The 19,916-nt window shown below is 37.4% G+C and overlaps 1 protein-coding gene across 1 annotated transcript in view; it reads right to left on the bottom strand.

The window, feature by feature from the left end:
• Positions 1 to 2,452, bottom strand: part of LOC150087800 (voltage-dependent calcium channel type A subunit alpha-1-like) — a 1,442,149-nt gene extending 1,439,697 nt beyond the window's left edge. Inside the window, exon 1 of the mRNA XM_090369204.1 lies at positions 2,325 to 2,452. Coding sequence (XP_090225330.1) covers positions 2,325 to 2,445 — 121 coding nt within the window. The 5' untranslated portion in view covers positions 2,446 to 2,452. The remainder of the gene's footprint in view (positions 1 to 2,324) is intronic.
• Between the last annotated feature and the right edge of the window lie 17,464 nt (positions 2,453 to 19,916).

Below are 19,916 nucleotides of genomic sequence, written 5' to 3'. Positions count from 1 at the left end.
TGAACTGTCGAAAGCAACAGGGATTCTGGTCCATGTTAACTAATTTGCATCCCATAGTTATTACAAAATAGATGGCTCGGATCTTTACTCGGAAGGGCTTGTTCCACCTCCAACCACAAGCGGCCAATTGGATTGAGATCTGTAACCGAGGCCATTGCAGTAGGATGAATTCAATCTCAGTTCCTGGAAGCAGTTCTGTACAATTATCCTGTTGAAAGAAGCCACTCACAATAATTTTTGCAGCCATAACGAATATGGTCGGATACAATTTTCGGATAAATTTTGGCATCCAAATATTGCTCCACTGGTAAAAAGAGATCCAATGTTCACCACGAAAGCGCTTCCCACATTACACATCACTACAAACCTGCATTGTTAAGACCAGGCAGGATAGATCCGTGGAATCAATCATGCAGTTTTCATCATGTTCTGGTCCTCCCAACGGCAGGAACCGTATTCGTCAGACTAGGCGACATTTTTACAATTCTTCACAGTACATTAATGTTCCTGCGCCCACTGTAACTCTACCTTCTTGTCTTTGCCGACAATTGTAGTAATGGCAAATAATGCAAGAAAGCAAGGTAGGCAGGAGTAAAAACCGATTCAGTCGTCGGCTGCAGTACTCCATCTGTGACAAGGTATGACGAATTGTGCAATGCCTCCTTGGTTACTAGTATTGCACTGGGTTGTTATTTGACTAACTGTAGCCGTTCTGTTATCTTGCATAAGCCTTGTCAGTCTCCGTTGGCCTCTCGCATCAACGAGCAGTTTCCGATCACAGGAACGCTGTTGGCTGGATGTTATTTCGTATTGGACCAATCTTGGTACGGCCGAAACACAGTCGTACGTGAAAACCCCAGCAGGACTGCAGGTTTTTGAGATACTCACAGAGACTTGGCTGGATCCGCCTACTATGCCACAATCAAAATCATTAAAATCTTTAGTCTTGCATATTCTCGCACTGAATTGTACATATGCAGCGTCCCTACATATCTCCTACATGCTGTATATCTCTTGGTACGAACACGTGATGCAGTTACTGAAGGAACACTCCATTTTATGAAATGTCGTCCTTATAAAGTAGCGACTCGTGTACAGTGTACGTACAGTTTCTGTATCATAACTTTATTTTTCTACATAATCGTTTATCAGCTTAGTGACTTGTATTACCGGTGAATGAGCACAATGGAAACCCACTGCGAAGAAATTGCAGTCGCTTGCAAATTTCTTTTTCAAGATATCTCGTTTCAATGGTCCAAAGAGGACAAAGTCGGGACAATTCAGTCATACATGAAAATGTCTCACCCAAGTTGTCTAAATCACTGCTAGTTTTGCCGGATAAGTGTATGACGTCACCTTGATATTCAATACATTTTCTCATCAGTTTTGGTTTATTTTGACAAATATATTTTAATTTTTAAAATATGAGACAGTAATGGACCTTACTGATTATTATCGTTCCCAAGATTTTTTTTTTTTAATTGGAGGAGTGGATAATGAGGGCCACAATTGCTGCTGCTGATTTGGTCTACAGAAAATGAGTCAAGTTTTTTGTTCCTTCCTTTTTATCGAGGCTCCTTGAGAATGGTTGAAGTCTGAGAGCGATCCCCTCTAGGTACCGCCCTGTTATCTCTCCTTTCAGGAGGAAGTAAACAAATATCTCGATGATTGCCTAGTTTTCGATCATCGCTCTAATATTTGTTCTGATGTTAGATGAAAATATTTTATGTACATGTACTGTTACTTCCCTACCATATGAGGAAATAGCACTTTTAGTATTCCTTTCCAGCTGTACCGAAGTGTTTACTACGTTCTGGATATTCCAATTTATGTTTTATTATGAAACAAGTATTGTATGTATTAGTTTAACAGATTTTTGATATTAATAATACTATATTTTGAGTTCTAGTAATATTTTATTTGTTTTAATTGCTTTTTTTATTTAAAAATTTTATATCAAGCCTTTGAAACCTATTATATGATTTATATTTTGGGAAGGCAAGATGGGGAAGCTACCTAAACAACCGAATAGTCGCCTCCAGTTCCACTGGACATTTAGAGTACCTGGTGAGCTTTTCATATTGGGTTTGCAATATATTCTATCTATGAGTATCATTATAAAATTCTAATGGGATGCAAATCCCACTTTTTTAATTGTTTTTTATAGGGGAAATTATATGTGGCTAACGCGGTTTAAAACTGTATAAACGTTAAACCTTTAAGGAACTTCAATATCTCTATTAAGTGCATCTGTAAGAAATCGTTTAGTACAAAGAAATTTCTAATAGATTAAGAGAAATAAGATTATTATCGTTCAAACTTACTCCTGTCTTCTAAACTCCAACATGTTTTATGAAGAGCACCACTGTAAAACTCAAGACCTATAATTGCGAAGATTACTATAGCAAACAGCACCAATAGACCGATTTGAAGCAAAGGCGCCATTGCTTTGATGATGGATTTTAAAACTACTTGAAGACCTGCAAAAAAAGAAGATATTCAATTAATAATTCCAAGATTAAATGACAACTCTTAAACACGATAGGAGGAGGAAAAATCATTATTAAAAAAGTGAAAATCATAGAATTCTTGAATAATTTGTAAAAGTTTATGCCTAACTGCCAACTGTAAAAATTTATATAAATATTAATATTATAAACTGAAACTAGTTTTAAAATTCAGATTGCAGATTTTCTAATTATTCGACTTTAAAATGAAAAATGGGGAATTTTTATTTATTTTCTCTCTATCTTTTTGGTAAAAACTTCTGCGAACTAAGATTTCTAATATTCATTTTTCAAAAAAGGAAAATCTAATCAATTTTCAAAATACGAAAATCTTTAGTACTGGTGTTGCCGAAATCTAAAAACAAAAACAAAAAAAAAAAAAAAAAAAAAGAAGAGAGATTTTCATTATATATTCAAATACATGTATATGGCAAAACTATCTGAATTTCGTTGGAATACATTCTTAAAGAAACTATAAATAAATATTTATTTCATTTCATAAACTTTGCAAGCATCAATTTCAGAAATGTGATTTAGCCATTAACATTAAAGTACTTTTGAAAATTATAGAGGGCGTTTTTTGAAACGAAAATAGAGAGGCACCGAACACACATTAAATATCGTAATAAACAGACAATACTGAAGACTGATAAAAAGGTTTTTTTTTTAATAACTGAGTTATCAAAACCTTTTTTGATAAGGGAAATTTCGATAGTACTAGAGAACAGAAATATACTAGTAGAATAAATAATATTACTTATATCACGCATACATCTCAGAGTATGAGATTCTGTCAATAAAATATCTGTAAAATGATTAATTTAAAATTGTTAATATTGGTCAATGAATATAAAACTTGTTAGCACTACTAATCGTTTACTGGAATTTGTGGAATATAGTAATTTTTGGGGCTAGATCTCCAAAGTTAGCCTTACTGTGGAATTAAGAAGTGGTAAACTGATAACGATCACTTTACCTACTGTAGTAAATAAATAAATAAAAGTTATCAATTTCCATGGTTAGCCAGACACTAGTGTCAGGCTATGGTGCGAACCACAGGATCTGTTCCTAAATTACTATACGAGAGCATTTTTCTCCTTTTATTTTCGATTCTATTTGGAAGACCTTCATTGTTGGGCACTGGAACTAAAAGAGATGTACTCAAACCGTTGTTTTTTGTATATAACTTGAGAACCATGAGTAAACGCTTTTATAAACGCTTTATAATGTAAGGAAGTTGTAAAATAAAATAGAGTGAATGTAATCGTTGTGCTTCTTGCCGATAGTTTTGCCAACTAAACAGTTATCCTTAACATTTGAGTAGCTATCCGTGCAGTGAATCGACTTGTTTTCTGAGCACTGCTATGTCACTTCGTCACAAGTCGGTTTGTCACTTCGACCACAGATCGTTTAGCATCACTGTTCCCACCCCCTTCCCTCCTAAAAACAGAACAGTCCATATGACCTTTCCTGTTGATTTCGGGGCTACCATCAGCAGTTTTTGATTTCGGAATTTGTATCCGCCTATGAACACGCCCGTTTGATCTCCAGACAAGCACTTGTCACTGTATTACTCATTATTTTTCAGTTGAGAACAATCGTATAACACATCTTAACTTTACCTTGTTCATTACATGACACGCACCACATTTTTAAACTTTGGCGTGACGAATATGACCCTCCTGCCAGCCTGTCGACCTGCAACTCTTCAGCAATAGTTGCAGGTCAACTTTTATCATTAATGCGATAATTAAAAAAATGAGATTCACCACCCATCATACTACTGAACACACACACACACACACACACATACACGCGCTCGCGTATTTCGATGTTCTTTTTTTTAAGGAGTAAAAACTGTGTAATTTGAACAACATCTATTGAAGAACGAATCCTATTTATTCATTCATGGGATCGATATTTGACCGAAGTTTCATAAGCGGACAGCTATTGTGATTTCTCTATGTTAGCTTTTCGATGGCTACAGTGTGCTCCCATATGATTTTTCATTCTCCTAACAAAATGGTATTGCCTTGTACTCTCATCTGAATCCGGTAAACATGAGGATAACGTGTTTCCGGTACTCCACACAGAAATCGTACATGCATACTGCGAAACATCCACCAAGTTCATTAAAATACACCGTAAGCAGAGGAAAGTCTGGCAATAGTAGTATGGCAAGTACCATTCCTTTATGTACTGATCAACGGAAACCAGGATTAATTCACAACTCTCTACATCTCTAAACCGATGAGTGCTGGCCGGTATGTAGAATGCACACTGCTTAAAATAATAATAATAAAAAACAGGGTCGGACGCATCCTATTGTTGTGCAGCACCCCCATTGACGTCATTAAGCACAACCTATAGTATGTGCTGCATTCATGGTTCCATGACATGCAGAGAGCTGCATGCTATGGATTTTAACGGAAGGGCTGCAAACCTCATAACATTGATAAAGAAGACAAGTGCACACCATCGATTGGAACGGTTCATGACGAGCCGAACCTCGACTGTGGAGCTGTCTTGCCACATCCATTTGCAGTGTGATGACCGTGTTTGGGTGTGGAGTATGCCTAAGAAGGTGTATTTCCTGAATGTGTTCTCCAACCTGTGAGATCGGGAGGATTCGATGTCTGAGGGTGTGTCCCATGGTATGGGCTAGGTCCACTAGTTCCATACTGGAGACCAATTTGAAACTAGTTCCACTAGTTTCAAATTGGGGTTAATTTAGATGAGAGGAAAGTGGAACATTTCTGCACATTATACTTCAGGCTGCTAATTACTACTTCCACCTTTGAAGTGATTTAGACTTCAGTAGGGTGACCAGATTTTTAGGAATAAAAATAGGGGACAAAAGGCATTTCCGAAGTTGAAAAAATCGGAATAAAACGAACTCTGAAAAGAAAAAAATTGGAACATTTCTGGTATGTAGCTGTAAAATTCAAGTGATGTAATTTTTGCCTTCTTGGGTTTTCTATGTCACCATAAATATTAGAAATGAATATTTAATATTAGTCCATGAAACAATGAGAATCATATTTGTAATTCTAATTTTTCTGCAACTAATATTATCAAATCGATTAACTGAAGAAACAAAAATTCCAATAAAAGTGTAATTATTACGTTTCATATATAATAAAACCTACAGGAATACAAAAAAAGGAATACGAAAAAGCTACAGGAACACAAAAATAAAATGATATTGTTCAATTAAACAACTTAATCTGTTACGTGATATAATAGCGTGGCTTAATTTTTTTTTTTTTTTCATATTTTATTTAGGAGATTTTTTTTTTTTTTTTTTGTTTTTTGCGGATAGTTAAATGTTATAGGGTTTACCCAGTTAATGCCAGAAAATAATCTTCGTTTATGACCCTGATATTACTAAATCTGCCACTGGTTAAAATCCATTATACTGTAGTAAACAATGAAATCCAACGTGTTTTGTACAAAACAATTTGACATTGAACTTCTGTGAAGTCTCAAAAATCTTTCATGTTTGTTATCAATATATAAATATGTAAAAACTGTTACTGGAAAGGCCTCCATAGCCGAGTTGTCAGGAGCGAGAGTGGAGTAACACCCTCTTTGAATAGACTGGAGTTCAAGCCCCTAACTGTTAAATACAGTCGATCTGCCAACCAGCACTGGACCAGTGTGGCAAATTATGGTCCATTTTTCCCAAACTTAATCGTTGAGGAGGGATCCATCCTGCAGTGGATTGATAAATGGTTGCAGTTTTTGTTACTGGAATGATCTTTATACAACAAGGCAACTTACATCTGTCTGCTTATGGAGTTCCAACTGTTTGAATACAATCTTGTGCTAGACAGCCGATACCTTCAAAGTTAATTCAAAGTTTAAATATTTTCCAAAAGGAAAATATTTAAACTATCTTGTTCGGCATTTAAATGAAATAAAATGAAATTATTGAAACCTTATCAGCATGAGTTCAGACATTATGACACTATACATTATTTCTACAGACAGTTTTGCAATTATCTAGTAGAAGATGTCATTGTAACATAGACTTATATTGTAAGTATGTGTGTGTTTGTGTGCGCATTAAATTAGAATAGAGACTAGACATTAGAGGGAGTCTCTTTGGAACTGTCACATTATTCAATAGCACACCGCGACAATCAGGCGTCTATACACTGATACCACGGACATAAAGTGAATTAAGTACTCCAGGAAGCACAGTATTGCCACTAGAGGTTAAGGAAAAGGAAAAGGAAGTCAAGTCCGTGTATTATACTATAGGATGGCCAGTTCCGCTGGACCTACTCCACTTTTTGAACCATGACTTATAATACTTCTAGAGTGATGTTACTTTCAGCTGAGTCAAATCCCTCGTATTCTCTTCATTTCATGGTAACAGTTTATATGGATATTAATTCATTGGAATCTAGAAACCTACACGCCATACAGTTCCCTTATTTACTTATCTTTACTTCATTGTATTGGATGTGCACAATAGAAAAGAAACCAACTGAAAGAGAGAAAAATTTTCGATGAATTAAAAATGATCAAAATATGTTACCATCGTATTAATAATGGGAGAATTTCTTGTACAATCAGAATACCTTTTGAGATACGGGTGTATAAGTATATGGATATATAGGATGTTTTAGAATTCTTACTTTATAATGATATTGATACATAAGCATAATATTTATAATCTCAAATAAAATAATATGGTGCCTGAGGGAAGAGGTTAAGAGAGCAGGATCTCATTTACCTCTGGAATATCTAGCACCATGATGATGTGACCTTTATTTGAATATCATTTTTTATGTATCCAAAATCAATATAATTTTTATTTCATTTTCATTCAATTAAATATGTAATCCATACTTACTCATCTAGTAAAAATGGAAGAGCTTTTATATATCTGAACACTACAGCAACACCAGGACTAGCTATTTTGCACGACATACAGGTTTAACTTAAAACTTTGGAAATACATTGATAGAGAAATATTTGCAATCACTTACTTGGTATACCAGAGACTAGCTTCAGTGGCCGAAGAACCCTGATGGCTCGTAATGTTCGCAAATCTACATCCAAATCTTGTGGCGCAAAATGGGTTATAAACCTGGAAAATGGTTTACACAAATAGGTCTAATCTACATGGATTTCTACAGGGAAGGGACATACAGGACATCTAATACATAACATGACATCACAGGCTTATTATTTTCTACATTCACTACTGTTCTATTCTACACAACAATCAGTAAAATGCTAACTACTACAACCAATTCCAATTCATTCTTCTTTTCATTTAAACTGTACTACGGGGCAGGGTATTCCGATTAGGGTAAAAGTCACGAAATCACAAGACACAGGCATCTAAAAACAATGTGTTTCCATTCATTCTTGCAAAGTTCATCTACGGACATTCTGGGTTCTAGTTTCACTAAAGACAAAACATTCTGGATACTAATTCCATTGATACACTAAACATAACCTACCATATTTAAAAGAACCAAGAAATACATCTTCTGGCATTTCGTGATCCTAAGACTCTTTTTTTTCCCCCTTAAACGAAAAATACTTCAGATATCAAATCTTCTTTAGTTTTTGCAACAGAGGCAATGATACTCAAAGTTTTGATAATCTTTTGTAGTTCTTGTTCTAATCTTGTAGTTCATTTCAAAGATGAATTTGAGGAAATCAGTGATCCCCTGTGATCGGTTCACAGGCAAAATGAAGATAAATAACATTTTAAAAATTATAAATGGTTGTGAGAAACAAAAAAAGAAAAATATTTTGTAGCAATCTTTCCACTTTAAATAAATGAACTATTATAAACCCCTTCATAGGGGTTTATAATAGTTCATTTGTCCAATTTAAAGGATGTCCAATTTATTTGGACATCCTTTTTTTTTTCATTTATGTTTTTTATTGCGAATATTCTCTCTTTTAAACATTTTATGGCATCATTAAAAGAATACATAATAGGTGTTTGGTTTTATACTGTTTTCGATAACGAAGGTATGAAAAAGAAATGCAGCAATTTTAAATCTGAATTTAAAACAGAAATTTTACTCAACAGAATTCGAAATGTATCTGGTAGGTTTTTAAAACAATGACCATATTGAACATTGAGCAATCACCACATTTTATGAGCATTGATATTTACAAACTGGCAATATGTCCGTTGGAATTAAGTAGAGAAAAACAGTTTTCCATTTCAGCCATCTACATTTTCACTAAAATTCCATTTGAGTGGTTACCTGTTTGAGAAAACTTTACTAACATCAACAAAAAGTGTGAAAAGTAACGTCCGTTAAAATTTATTGAGTTGATATTATTTGAAACAGATAATTTGACTCTAAGGCATGAATATTGAAACTTTATGTTTATAGGATGGGTAAGAGGAAAACGAGTTTTTTTTTTGCTAATAATTGCTACTTTATTTTTCCAAAAAAAAAAGAAAAATAAATAAAACCTCACACCATTGATTATGTAATTACCTGTCTTTAAACAAGTTTTTATATGTTCCTCCAAAAAATATTTTGGTTGCTGGTGGAACCTCTGTCCGGATCCTTCGATTCCTCGCCCTTGTGGAATAGTCGCTCTATCACATTAGTTTTCTGTCTTTCAAAAACATGTTGTAAGGCGACAAGTCCCGACTATATGCAGATGCTCATTCATATCCCAGTGCAGATTCTGGTTGTTGTTGTTGTGTTTTGCTTCGAAGGAACTAGGCTATAATGTTAGTGTATTATCTTTATGAATTGCGTTTATTCTTTGGTCTATTTGCCAATTTTTCTGGATGAAAAACCGAATTTCAAGAGGGAAGGGCAAGTCATTCAACTCTAGCCCGAAACCGACTAATTCCGCCACAATGTTCATAACAATCATAACCACTATATTTACCCACGAGCGTACAGTTGCTGAATGGATGCCAATAGTATGTTGAACAATATATGATCGCCCTGGAGAACTTCGGATACTTTGAAACCCACTTCGGCCAAACATTCTTGTTACTGCAATCTCTCATGAATGATTGCATAAACTGATCTATGACTGTTATCCATCTCCATGGTTATATCGTCATCTGTAAACGCCATATCTTCTCTGTTACTACAAATATGTATCATTTCCATTCTCATACGCGACAGTCAACGCGCTTAGTATACAGCGGAAGTATTACTACTAATCCATAAATTTATACCTATGGACCTTGTTTTCATTTTACTCAACCAAATAGATAACTCACTGAGCTCGGAATTAACTACATATATATATTTACTCTCAGAGGACAATACTGAAATACGACTCTCCCATAATGATGAAGAATGAACCGAAACAAAAGACGAGTGGCAGTACTCATTACATGCTTTCTTCATGTAATAAATATTGCCACTAATGGAAGTATTCATTACATGGTAACGTTTTCCTACATGTATAGGATATGTGCAGTGGTAATTCAGAGTTTGAAAGAGCCACGGCTGTTAGTTCCAGGACATTGGAAAAAGATAAGCTGGAAAAAAGCCCGTTGGAATCAACGGGGTGAAATGCATTTCCTCATTTTAAGGATTCGTATTTTCTTCATAGATTTTTATAGCAAGCTTTCCTTTATTAAGCTCTTCTCAAATTTTTGAGAGAAGCTTGATAAATCAACAGAAAGCGTGAAATTCATATTCTCTTGAATTTAAGTTCTCTCTCTGAAACAGCACTTATAGCAGTGTGAGAAAAAGTTCCGTTTCAAGGTTGTTGTGAGAGGCATAGAAAGAATGGCAGAGTGAGAATAAGATGCTGTCCATTACGAGTTAATGTGGTGAAAAGCTACATTGCTTGTGATGTCCGTACAGAATAAGAGAATAAGCCAGTAATGATGAAGATACTTACCTTTTAGTATGATGCCAGGAAGTATACCGCAGGATAAATGCAACGTAGTATCCACTGATTCTGTTGTAACATCAAATATCCATATGGACTAACTTCATACCACCGATAACTATTATTCGTGTGATGCCATGAACATTGTGATTTCGAAGTTAACGATTGGAAAGGGACGAATTGGGCTGACGAATCACGTTTGTTTTTTGTTTTTTTTTACGCCATGCCAAATAGGTAAATTCAGGAGACCACAGGCTCGAAGTACTTAACCCAGACAGTGCAGGCTACGGATGCAGTATCATGATCTTGAGAATGTTTTGGGAATATGTGGTCTTCTAATACAAGTGCAATAACATCCGATAGGACTATCTGAACGTTGCTGTTGATCAAGTGCATTCATCATTCTGCAGCGGCGATGGTATATTTTAAGAAGACGGCGAAACATGTTATAAACGTCTTCTCAGATATGTTGTTGTTATAGTGGGGTTTTATGAGCCGCTGTTGTAGTTGTAGTATGGATTTAAGAGTACCAGCGACTAAGGCCATATTGTTCCATGTTTATTGTCTCTAAATTGTGTGTATCATAGATCAGCAAGATTATAGTAGATCCTAGCCGCCTCCACGTGGTGGGGATGGGAGTGGGTCGTGGTGACCAGGTGTTGCTGCTTCCCACCTGCTAAGAGCCAGGTACCTGCCGACAACATAACAACAGAACACATCATAATATTTGCACACCCAACACACTACATACAAATGGCCGGTTTTGGCGTAACACAAGAAGTACAATAGCGGCTAACGGGGTTAATCCTGGGGCCCGAAACAGCAACACTTGAATATCCCTGGATATCCCCTTGTAAATTCTGTTCTGAGGTCGATTTTCTGTGTGCTGGATGAAAACCCGAGTTTCCGGAAGAAAAAAAACCATGCGACCGTCTCCAGAGCCCGATTAATTCGCCACGTTGTGAAAAAGACCCATAAAAATTACAGGTAAAGCAGTTCTTCAACTTCATTGAACCTTTTTGGGGGAATAAGATAACAGGGGCTAGGAATAACGTGCGTGGATCTAGCACCGATCACTTATGAGGCACAATTATGGGGCACTCTGAAGACAGCATAGCTTGTCGTCCTATGGGTGTTCGTAATCTCGTCGCAACCATGAGACAACATTCTCATACAATTATCCGCTCCTTGGTGGCCTAAATCATTTTAGGTGAATGGCTAATTTCAGTTTCCCCGGTGTGTGTGTGTGTGTGCGCGCGCGCGCATGCGTGATTACTGTTGTGTTAAACGTGGTCTGAGTGGTCTGATAATTTTCATCATAGTGTTCTATTTGTCCAGCAAAGAGCATAACACAACCCTGCAATAAGGTGTGTCAATTAAGTAGGTAAAAACAAAGATTTTTTTATATAATATAGATTCACACACATTTTGTTTCTTTTATACAAACATATATATATATATATATTATGCATTTATATGCTGTCTAGTTACTACGTTAGGATCACATTCTAATACATAATCCACCAAACTGAGATGCCTATCACTACTATGATTATTTTAGGGGAAACAGCTCGTCCTCGAAAGAACCAATGGACGAGAGTCCGGAAAATTAAAAAAAAAAAAAAAAAAAATCCTTTGACTCCCCATGGTCACACTACTGTATCAGAACATCCGCAGTTTAAGGAATAAAATTGAAATCATGGACAAAATTTTGTTATCGAAAGAGTTTGATATGCTTTGCCTCACCGAGACCTGGCTAGAACCCAGTGAGCATTACATTGCAGCTACGACTCCAAGTGGCTATGGCTCTGTGCTCACATCCAGAAATAAAAGGAGGGGAGGAGGAACGTCACTGTTCTACGATCAATCCATCCTCACCCTTGAGAACAGCATCTCCAGTAACTCAGATGATTACGAGGCGCTCTACGCATTGCTGAAAATGAGGTCCATTTCCATTTAAGTCGTTGTCATTTACATATCTCCCATTCCTACACCAGAAACAATCCAAGAGGTAACCAACTGGATCCCTCACCACCTCCACATCTCACCAACGAAAATTGTTTGTGGAGATTTCAACCTACCGCCATCTCTGGAAGACATGAAAAAATCGCTCCTTTCACAGCTTCGCGTGGCTGGCCTTACTATAAAAAACTAAGGTCCCACAAGGGTACAAACCAGCTGGATCTGATATTCACTTCTATTGCCTGTATGCTCCAGACTCCTCAAGATAGTTATTTTAACTCTGACCATGACCCAATCCTAATACAACTAGAACCACCAATCGCAAGTTACAACTCAAAAGGACAAGTGATACGAAGAACGATCTATAGTACAAAATTACAGCAGCATCTCTCATCCCATGGTATGTCCTTGAATCCTGTGATACCCTACTAGCAGTCGACCTGTTAACTCAATGGTTTATTACGATAGCTCAATACACTACCTGAAAGACAGTCACTATCACTCCCTACTGTAGAGAATGGTGATCTCCACATCTAAACTCCAGCTTTAAACTAAAGCAGCAACTCCATAAGCAATGGAAGCAGTCTGGTGAAATTAAAGACAGAATAGCCTTTTCAAGGGCAAGAGCCATTTTCAACCGCCAAAAATCCCAGGCCATTAAGAGCTATTTTGATCGTTTGCTAGCAATAGGTAAGATACCATACATCGAACAAACCACCAGTTTCCCAGAGCAACTCGACCCCCAGAGATGGATTGATTACATAATCAGGTTTCAAGGCGTCGCGGGATCCAGCTATAATCTCGACCACATATTCAATCATGACAAACAGAGCCCTCTGACAACTATCACCATATCAAAGCACCAAATCTTGACAGCCTTGAATTCAACCCAGTCCTCTTCAGCTGTGGATACTGATGGAATACCGCAGTTCATGTTGAGATGCCTGGGACCATATATCACCTAGCCCCTTGTTATTAATAAAACTATTATTTTTAGGCCACCCGAATAATTAAATTCATCTGCCATGCTGTGTGTCTTATGCCTGTTAATTGCGTGTGTTCTATGGTCGATTTGTTTGTTTTTCTGGACGAAAAATCCCAGTTTCTGGGGAAATTTTTGCTTGGATGGTGGTCAGTATTTTTAAATCATCCACACAAGACAATACATCTGGTCTTTGGCTTATGAAAGGGGAGATAATGGCAGTAAAGGGAGAACAGAGAGGACTCCCCCTTGTGGTGTTCCTGTAGAAAAACCTTGCTATCTACGCCTGAGACCGACTAACTCAGCCACGGAGTGAAAAAAACCCCATTAAAGTTCTTCGCGTCATCGACGGGATTCGAATCCTTTTCTACCCGGTGTGGGGAGGACAGTGAACCACTGTGCTACCCGCGTAGACCGACCCTTGTTAGCATCTTCAATGCAGTGCTGACCAGACGCATCTTCCTCCATCAATGGAATGTATATCTGGTAAGGCCACACCCGAAAATAAGAAGGCCGTCATTGGAAAAGCACTTCAGTCCCATCTCCAATTCCTCATGTCTCCTGAAACTACTAGAAAGAGCCTTCCTTTCAACTCTAATAAATCACATACTTCCAGATGCTCCACCACAAATTCATTCTTCATTACCAAATACCAATCTCCTTGCCACTACCTACAGCATCATTACAGCATTTGAGAGAAAAGAAGAACTCCTCATAACATACCTTGACATCTAAGCAGCTTTTGATGCCGTTCAGGTACCTCCCATCCTACAACTGCTTGAAGACCACTACTCTATAGGCGGGGATGCATTGCGCTTCCTCTCATCACTCCTTCTCAACCGTATTATCATACTCCATCATTCAAAAAAAACCTATACCAAGCAAATATCTACAGGAATACCACAAGGAGAGTCCTTTCTGATCTCCCTTTACTGCCATTATTCCCCTTTCGTAAGCCAGAGACCAGTAAACCAGAAACCAGTATTGGCTTACGTGGATTATTTAAAAATACTGACCACCATCCAAGCAAACACAGACCCATCTGGGATCACAGAGGAAATTAACAGTGTCCTCCTCTCACTAGCGTGCTACCTTAAAAAAATTGGCCTTAATATTAATCCAGCGAAGTCTAAGTGCGTGCTCTACTCCCTGAAGAAAGAAACAACAATCATCTGGCCCAACATCAGCTGAGTTTCCATCTTGACTGTTCCATATCATTTAGATTTGGGGGTTGTCTTTGACTCAAAACTCAGATTCAACAAGCACATTGACAAACTCATCAGTCGTGCGGCGCACCTGAAATGGAGCACGAAACAACACCTGCATTACATCTCAGAGAGGGTCAGAGCAAAAAAAAAAAATATATATATATATCAGGACCATTCTATACTCCCCACTACTTTATGCAGCTGAAATCAGGGCTTCAGCAACACTTACGATCAGAAAACCCATCTGGGCTGCGGAATCATCATTATCATCATCAGCCATTTTCCATCCACTGCAGGACGGAGGCTTCTCCAGCAACTTTCCGGTTCCTTTTGTTTTGTGCAATGGCCATCCATTTACTACCCACAAACTCATGAATTTCATCTATCCATCTCCGTTGTTGTCTTCCAGGTTTTCTTCTAGCCCCTATTGGGTACCATTCTGTTATTTTCTTAGTCCATCTGTCATCATGTCTTTGAGCTATGTGTCTTGCCGAAGACCATTTTAGTTCTTTAGTTTTGATAAGAATGTCCTTTACTTGAGTTTGCTGCCTAATCCATGTGTTTCTCTTCTTATCTAACAGTCTGATTCCCAATATAATTCGTTCCATTCTTCGCTGTGTAGTTCTCAGCTTCTCTTCCGTTCTTTTGGTGAGTGCCCAAGTTTCACTTCCATAAGTCATGGTGGGGAGTATACATTGGTTCATTATTTTACGTTTCAGACAAACTGGGATATTGCTCTTCAGTATGTGACTATATTTCCTGAATGCTATCCATCCAAAATTTATTCTTCTCTTGACTTCCAGCCATTTATCATTATTATAGCTAATGTTGTGGGCTGCCGAATATTGGCCCCTAAATGGCTAACCTACAAGCACAGATTACCACCCCATATTCACACGACTGAAATGGCTGAGGCCCTAGGAATCCCTAGGCTGCCCTGTCTCATTGATGAAAAAAGACTGGTAATCACAGTAAAAATGTTGACCGGTCTGATCACGTCTCCTTCATTCTGAGATCTCTGTGGCTGGAGGATTCCACATGCCCAAATCAAAATCAAATTATTATATTAGGGTTATCCGTAAATGATTACATTAATCCTTATTCGTGTCTGTAAATTGCGTGTGTTCTCTGGTCGATTTTTCTGTTTTGCTGGACGAAAAAACGCCAGTTTCTGGAGGAAAACACCTAGCTATCTGCGCCTGAGACCGACTAACTCAGCCACGGAGTGAATAAAGCTCACTAAAGTTCCTCTCGTCATCGATGGGGCTCGAACCCGGGTCTTCTCCACCCGGTGTGGGGAGGACGGTGACGATGCCACTGTGCGCGCAGACTCCTCATCCACATGCCCAGCTCACTTGCCCTCTTCATTCACCCCTCCACCTATCAGATCGTTTCCTACTATACCAGATGCTCGGACGAATCCAGGACATCGACGCCGACCTGAAAAGATTTGTCGCCAACGGACGATATAGACGTGGGATACTCGGCCCAAAACACTCCATAGACTCCGAACTATCATCTGTATCTGCCAATCACCAAACTATTCAAAGTAGTCATAAAAAGATCTTGCAGTTGTTTCAGAGATGTAGATTGACAGATGGGTTCATGAAGACTTCAGCACAGTTCATCCAACAGGTGCTCAAATGGATTGAGATCTATGGATTTTGTTCGACAGGGCTTAGTCCCAGTCGTGTTTTCAACGACGAGGACTAAGCCCTGTCGTGTTTATACGAGTAGGTTTGACACCGGTAGTTATACTCTGTTAATTCTAACTTCAATAATTACATAAACAAATACTTGTCATCGAGTAACGCTCACATTGGTAAGGTTCAACAATAAAATATTTCAGTAACTGATCATTGAGAGATTCACTGAATGACGTATATTTATTTATGTCTGAATTAAAGTTAAGGTAAACAAAGTTAGTGTCATTTTCAATTGTGGAGTGGGTGGAGTTACCAAATATCCATCCCGTCAGGATAGACGTGCAATACAGCAGAAATCTGGATAAGCTCGATCTAATTGAATTCCCAAGTAAGCCACATTGTCCACATTTGTGACCAGTGTGACCAGTAAACGAAGGGTAACCATGAAAACGTTTCCTACATCATTTTTCTGCACAAATTTGTACTGTTGGCAGAGTCTCTTGCTTCGCATGTGACTTTTCCATTACTTCGGAATAGAATGAAGCAAGATTCATTGGACTATACAATGTTCCTCCCGAAGTTCATCCTTTCACTTTTGATTTTCATAACTACATCGCTTCGATTCATTCCACAGATGCTCAATTGGATTGAGATCTGTGGATTCCCAGGTTCATTTCAGATGGTACAGTCAGTGGCGTAGCTACCATGTAGGCAGGCAAGGCAATTGCCTCCGAGGCCGGCCTTTTAGAGGCCTGGCGTCTTTGGCTGTCTCCTGTTTTTGTAATTGTTAGCCAGACAGATACTCAACGATTTCAATAAAATCTAATTCAAATGGCACCTTGCTTTCTTTATTAACCATTGAGAAAATCAATAAAAAGGTATACCTAGCAATCTTCAGCGAAGCAGGCATTGTATAACATAAAAAAATCTTCAGGAACACATTATATAAGAACCTTAACTGTATTCTAGCCGGTATTTTGGTATTTTAGTTCATCCCTCCTTCAACTTAGCCATCAATTCTGTTGCTGACTGCCAGCGTATTTGCTCGGCCTGAAGCCAATGTTCCCGTTCATCTCATAGATGTTCAGTGGAGTTAAGGTCGGTCCTCTGGGCAGGCAAGTGAAGGTTTTGCATGCCTATAGCTTCAAATCAAGCCACCATAGACTGCACTGCATGGTGCATTGATATCATGATATCAAAAAGGACCTCTCCTCATACGATTGCCAGAGTGTAGGAAGAATGGAATGTTAATGTATTGCAAGGTATGGGTTTATTGCAGTGGTGCAAACAAATTAATTGTTCATATGGCATCATATAATTATTCCCGTTGAAGTCTCTTAGCTCAACTTCTCCACCCATCTATTGTATTTTGTTTATCTGCTGACTTCTAGCGTGTATGCAATAGCTTTTACATTGGTTATACAGTATGCTGATGGCAGTTATGTTTCATTTTTTCCCAAATCTCAGGGTGTACAGTATAGTACTGTATATTTGTTAACGTCCGATAAATTCCATTTCCACCTAAATGGTAACGTTGATAAGAAAACCGTCTTGGAATATTAATAATTGAGGGCTGTCAAAATTGCAGAATGTATTATCCGCAAAGAAAGCCATTTCATTTTAAGCTTTTGCCAAAAAAACGAAGAAATTCCAACGTCACATTTGAATAACTTACTTCTGCAGTCAAGGGATATCTCCATTTCAAATATGTCACTTATTTATGCCACACCCTGTTTGCTAGATACTGCATATTACCTAGATATAAAGATATCTATTATATATTTATATCTAACGTTAGTGCGTTATATATCTAGAGTTATATCCAATCAGTAAGTTCAAGGGTGACCAAGAAACATGTAGAATAAAAGTAGAATAGGTAGAGATATGCCCATTTCCAATACAACATTCCAAAGTTCAAATAATCACAAATCTCTCTCTTCATACAGCAAATCCATCCTATTCTCGGAATCACATTACGAGCACTCAAACACAAAGAGCCATTATGCTAGTAAAATATAAATCAGTTCAATGGCTTTCATTTGATGGATAAGAAAATCCGCAGAATCCCTTTATAATGTTTAGGAGTTCCATGGTTTACAGGATATCCAAGACAATGTTGAACATAGTTAACAGAAAATCAAATACGATATACTGGGGAAAAAACATGTTTATTAAAACACTGAGTACAAATCAAATATAATGTACCAAATGGTATTTTTTCCGATTCACTTTATATACCAGTAAATATACAATCTTTGCACTGAGAAGAATATTTTAAAAGTCATGCACAAGCCGATGCTATGTCTAAAAAGAAAACTACAAAAAATGGAGCATCCAAAAAGCCTGTTGGCTATCTACAGAGTCTATGAAATGGCATTTTTCCCTACTGTTTCTTAAAGTCACTAAGAAAAGTCTACAGGAAAAGTCTCTTGTCTCTATGATGGATGGGAAATAATGAATAAAGAAGGTGGCGTGACTAATCCTCACGTGATTACTTACTTGGTACCCGATACACTAGTTTCAACGGCCGTAAAACCTTGAAGGAACGCAGCATACGTAAATCTAAATTTTCGCTTCCTTGGACGGTTAGGTTTATGGCCCTGCAAAAGATGGCGGTGAGACCTTCAATGGTTCAGGCATGCAATCAGGAAGTATAGGACAACAGCACCGAACGAAGGTCTATGTAACTGTAAGCCTGGCTACAGATTTTAATAATCGTTTTCCGCCATAGCGTACTAAGATTCAGGCACATAATATCTTTAAATATTTATATAAATTTAATACATAAAAATATCTATATATAAAATTTAGGTATAATAGATATCATGGCTGAATAACTATAATTTTCTGCATGAAAATAACAAAACTGATATTTTGGTTCAACATTTCTATTTATAATTACAAAAATACATTTTCGGATGCAGAAATAATAGATTCATCAACTTATATACGAATTTTAGGAAGGGTTGGACTGGAAAGTAAATGTTCCCCGAGAAAATACAATATTTTTGTTTGGATTTATGAGTAAACGTATTGAGGATCTTTATGAGTCCTTTGAAATCTCTGAAAATTTTCTCGGTACCTTCTCGATCCAGTCCGGCCCTTTCCGTAAAGAGACAACTGGAATAAACTGTTAATGAGAGAATAATAATAAAGACTGTTCTGTTTATACTCCATTACAGCCATACGAGACCAAAGAAGGGAGTTTTCAACTTCATTGATTTATCGCAGTTGATAATACTAGTGCTACAAAACATACACGTCCCTACAGCTAAAAATAGGCCGTGCATCGTTAGCTGTTGGACTACTGTGCATTTTACAAGGACCATTACACGAATGGTTCTTTTAATGTGCGTATTCCCAAGTTACAACAGGACCACAGTTAGAGCCCTTTCTTTTGAAATATGAAAGATTAATCTTGTAAAATGAATAGTTGAGTCCAATAATATCATTTCCATTCTTGCCTAAGAGGCACATTATAGGCAGGGTCTTGCCTTTGAAGATCTTGCATAAGAGGCACATTATAGGCAGGGTCTGCCTTTGAAGATCTTGCCTAAGAGGCACATTATAGGCAGGGTCTTGCCTTTGAAGATCTTGCCTAAGAGGCACTCTTAGGCAAGGTCTTCAAAGATGTTTAAGATCCTCTAAAACATTTTTGAAAACCATCAGTTGTCATGAAACTACTCTTCATATCTGATAAAGCGTATTTTTAATTACTTTATTATAATTTAAATGTATTATTTTATTGTTATCA

Source organism: Mastigoproctus giganteus, chromosome 3, assembly GCF_048544385.1.
Source record: "Mastigoproctus giganteus isolate SK-2022 chromosome 3, ASM4854438v1, whole genome shotgun sequence".
In the NCBI taxonomy this organism is placed as follows: Eukaryota; Metazoa; Arthropoda; class Arachnida; order Uropygi; family Thelyphonidae; genus Mastigoproctus; species Mastigoproctus giganteus.
The sequence above is the reverse complement of the archived record's forward strand: the minus strand, read 5'-3'. Positions and strand labels throughout refer to the sequence as shown.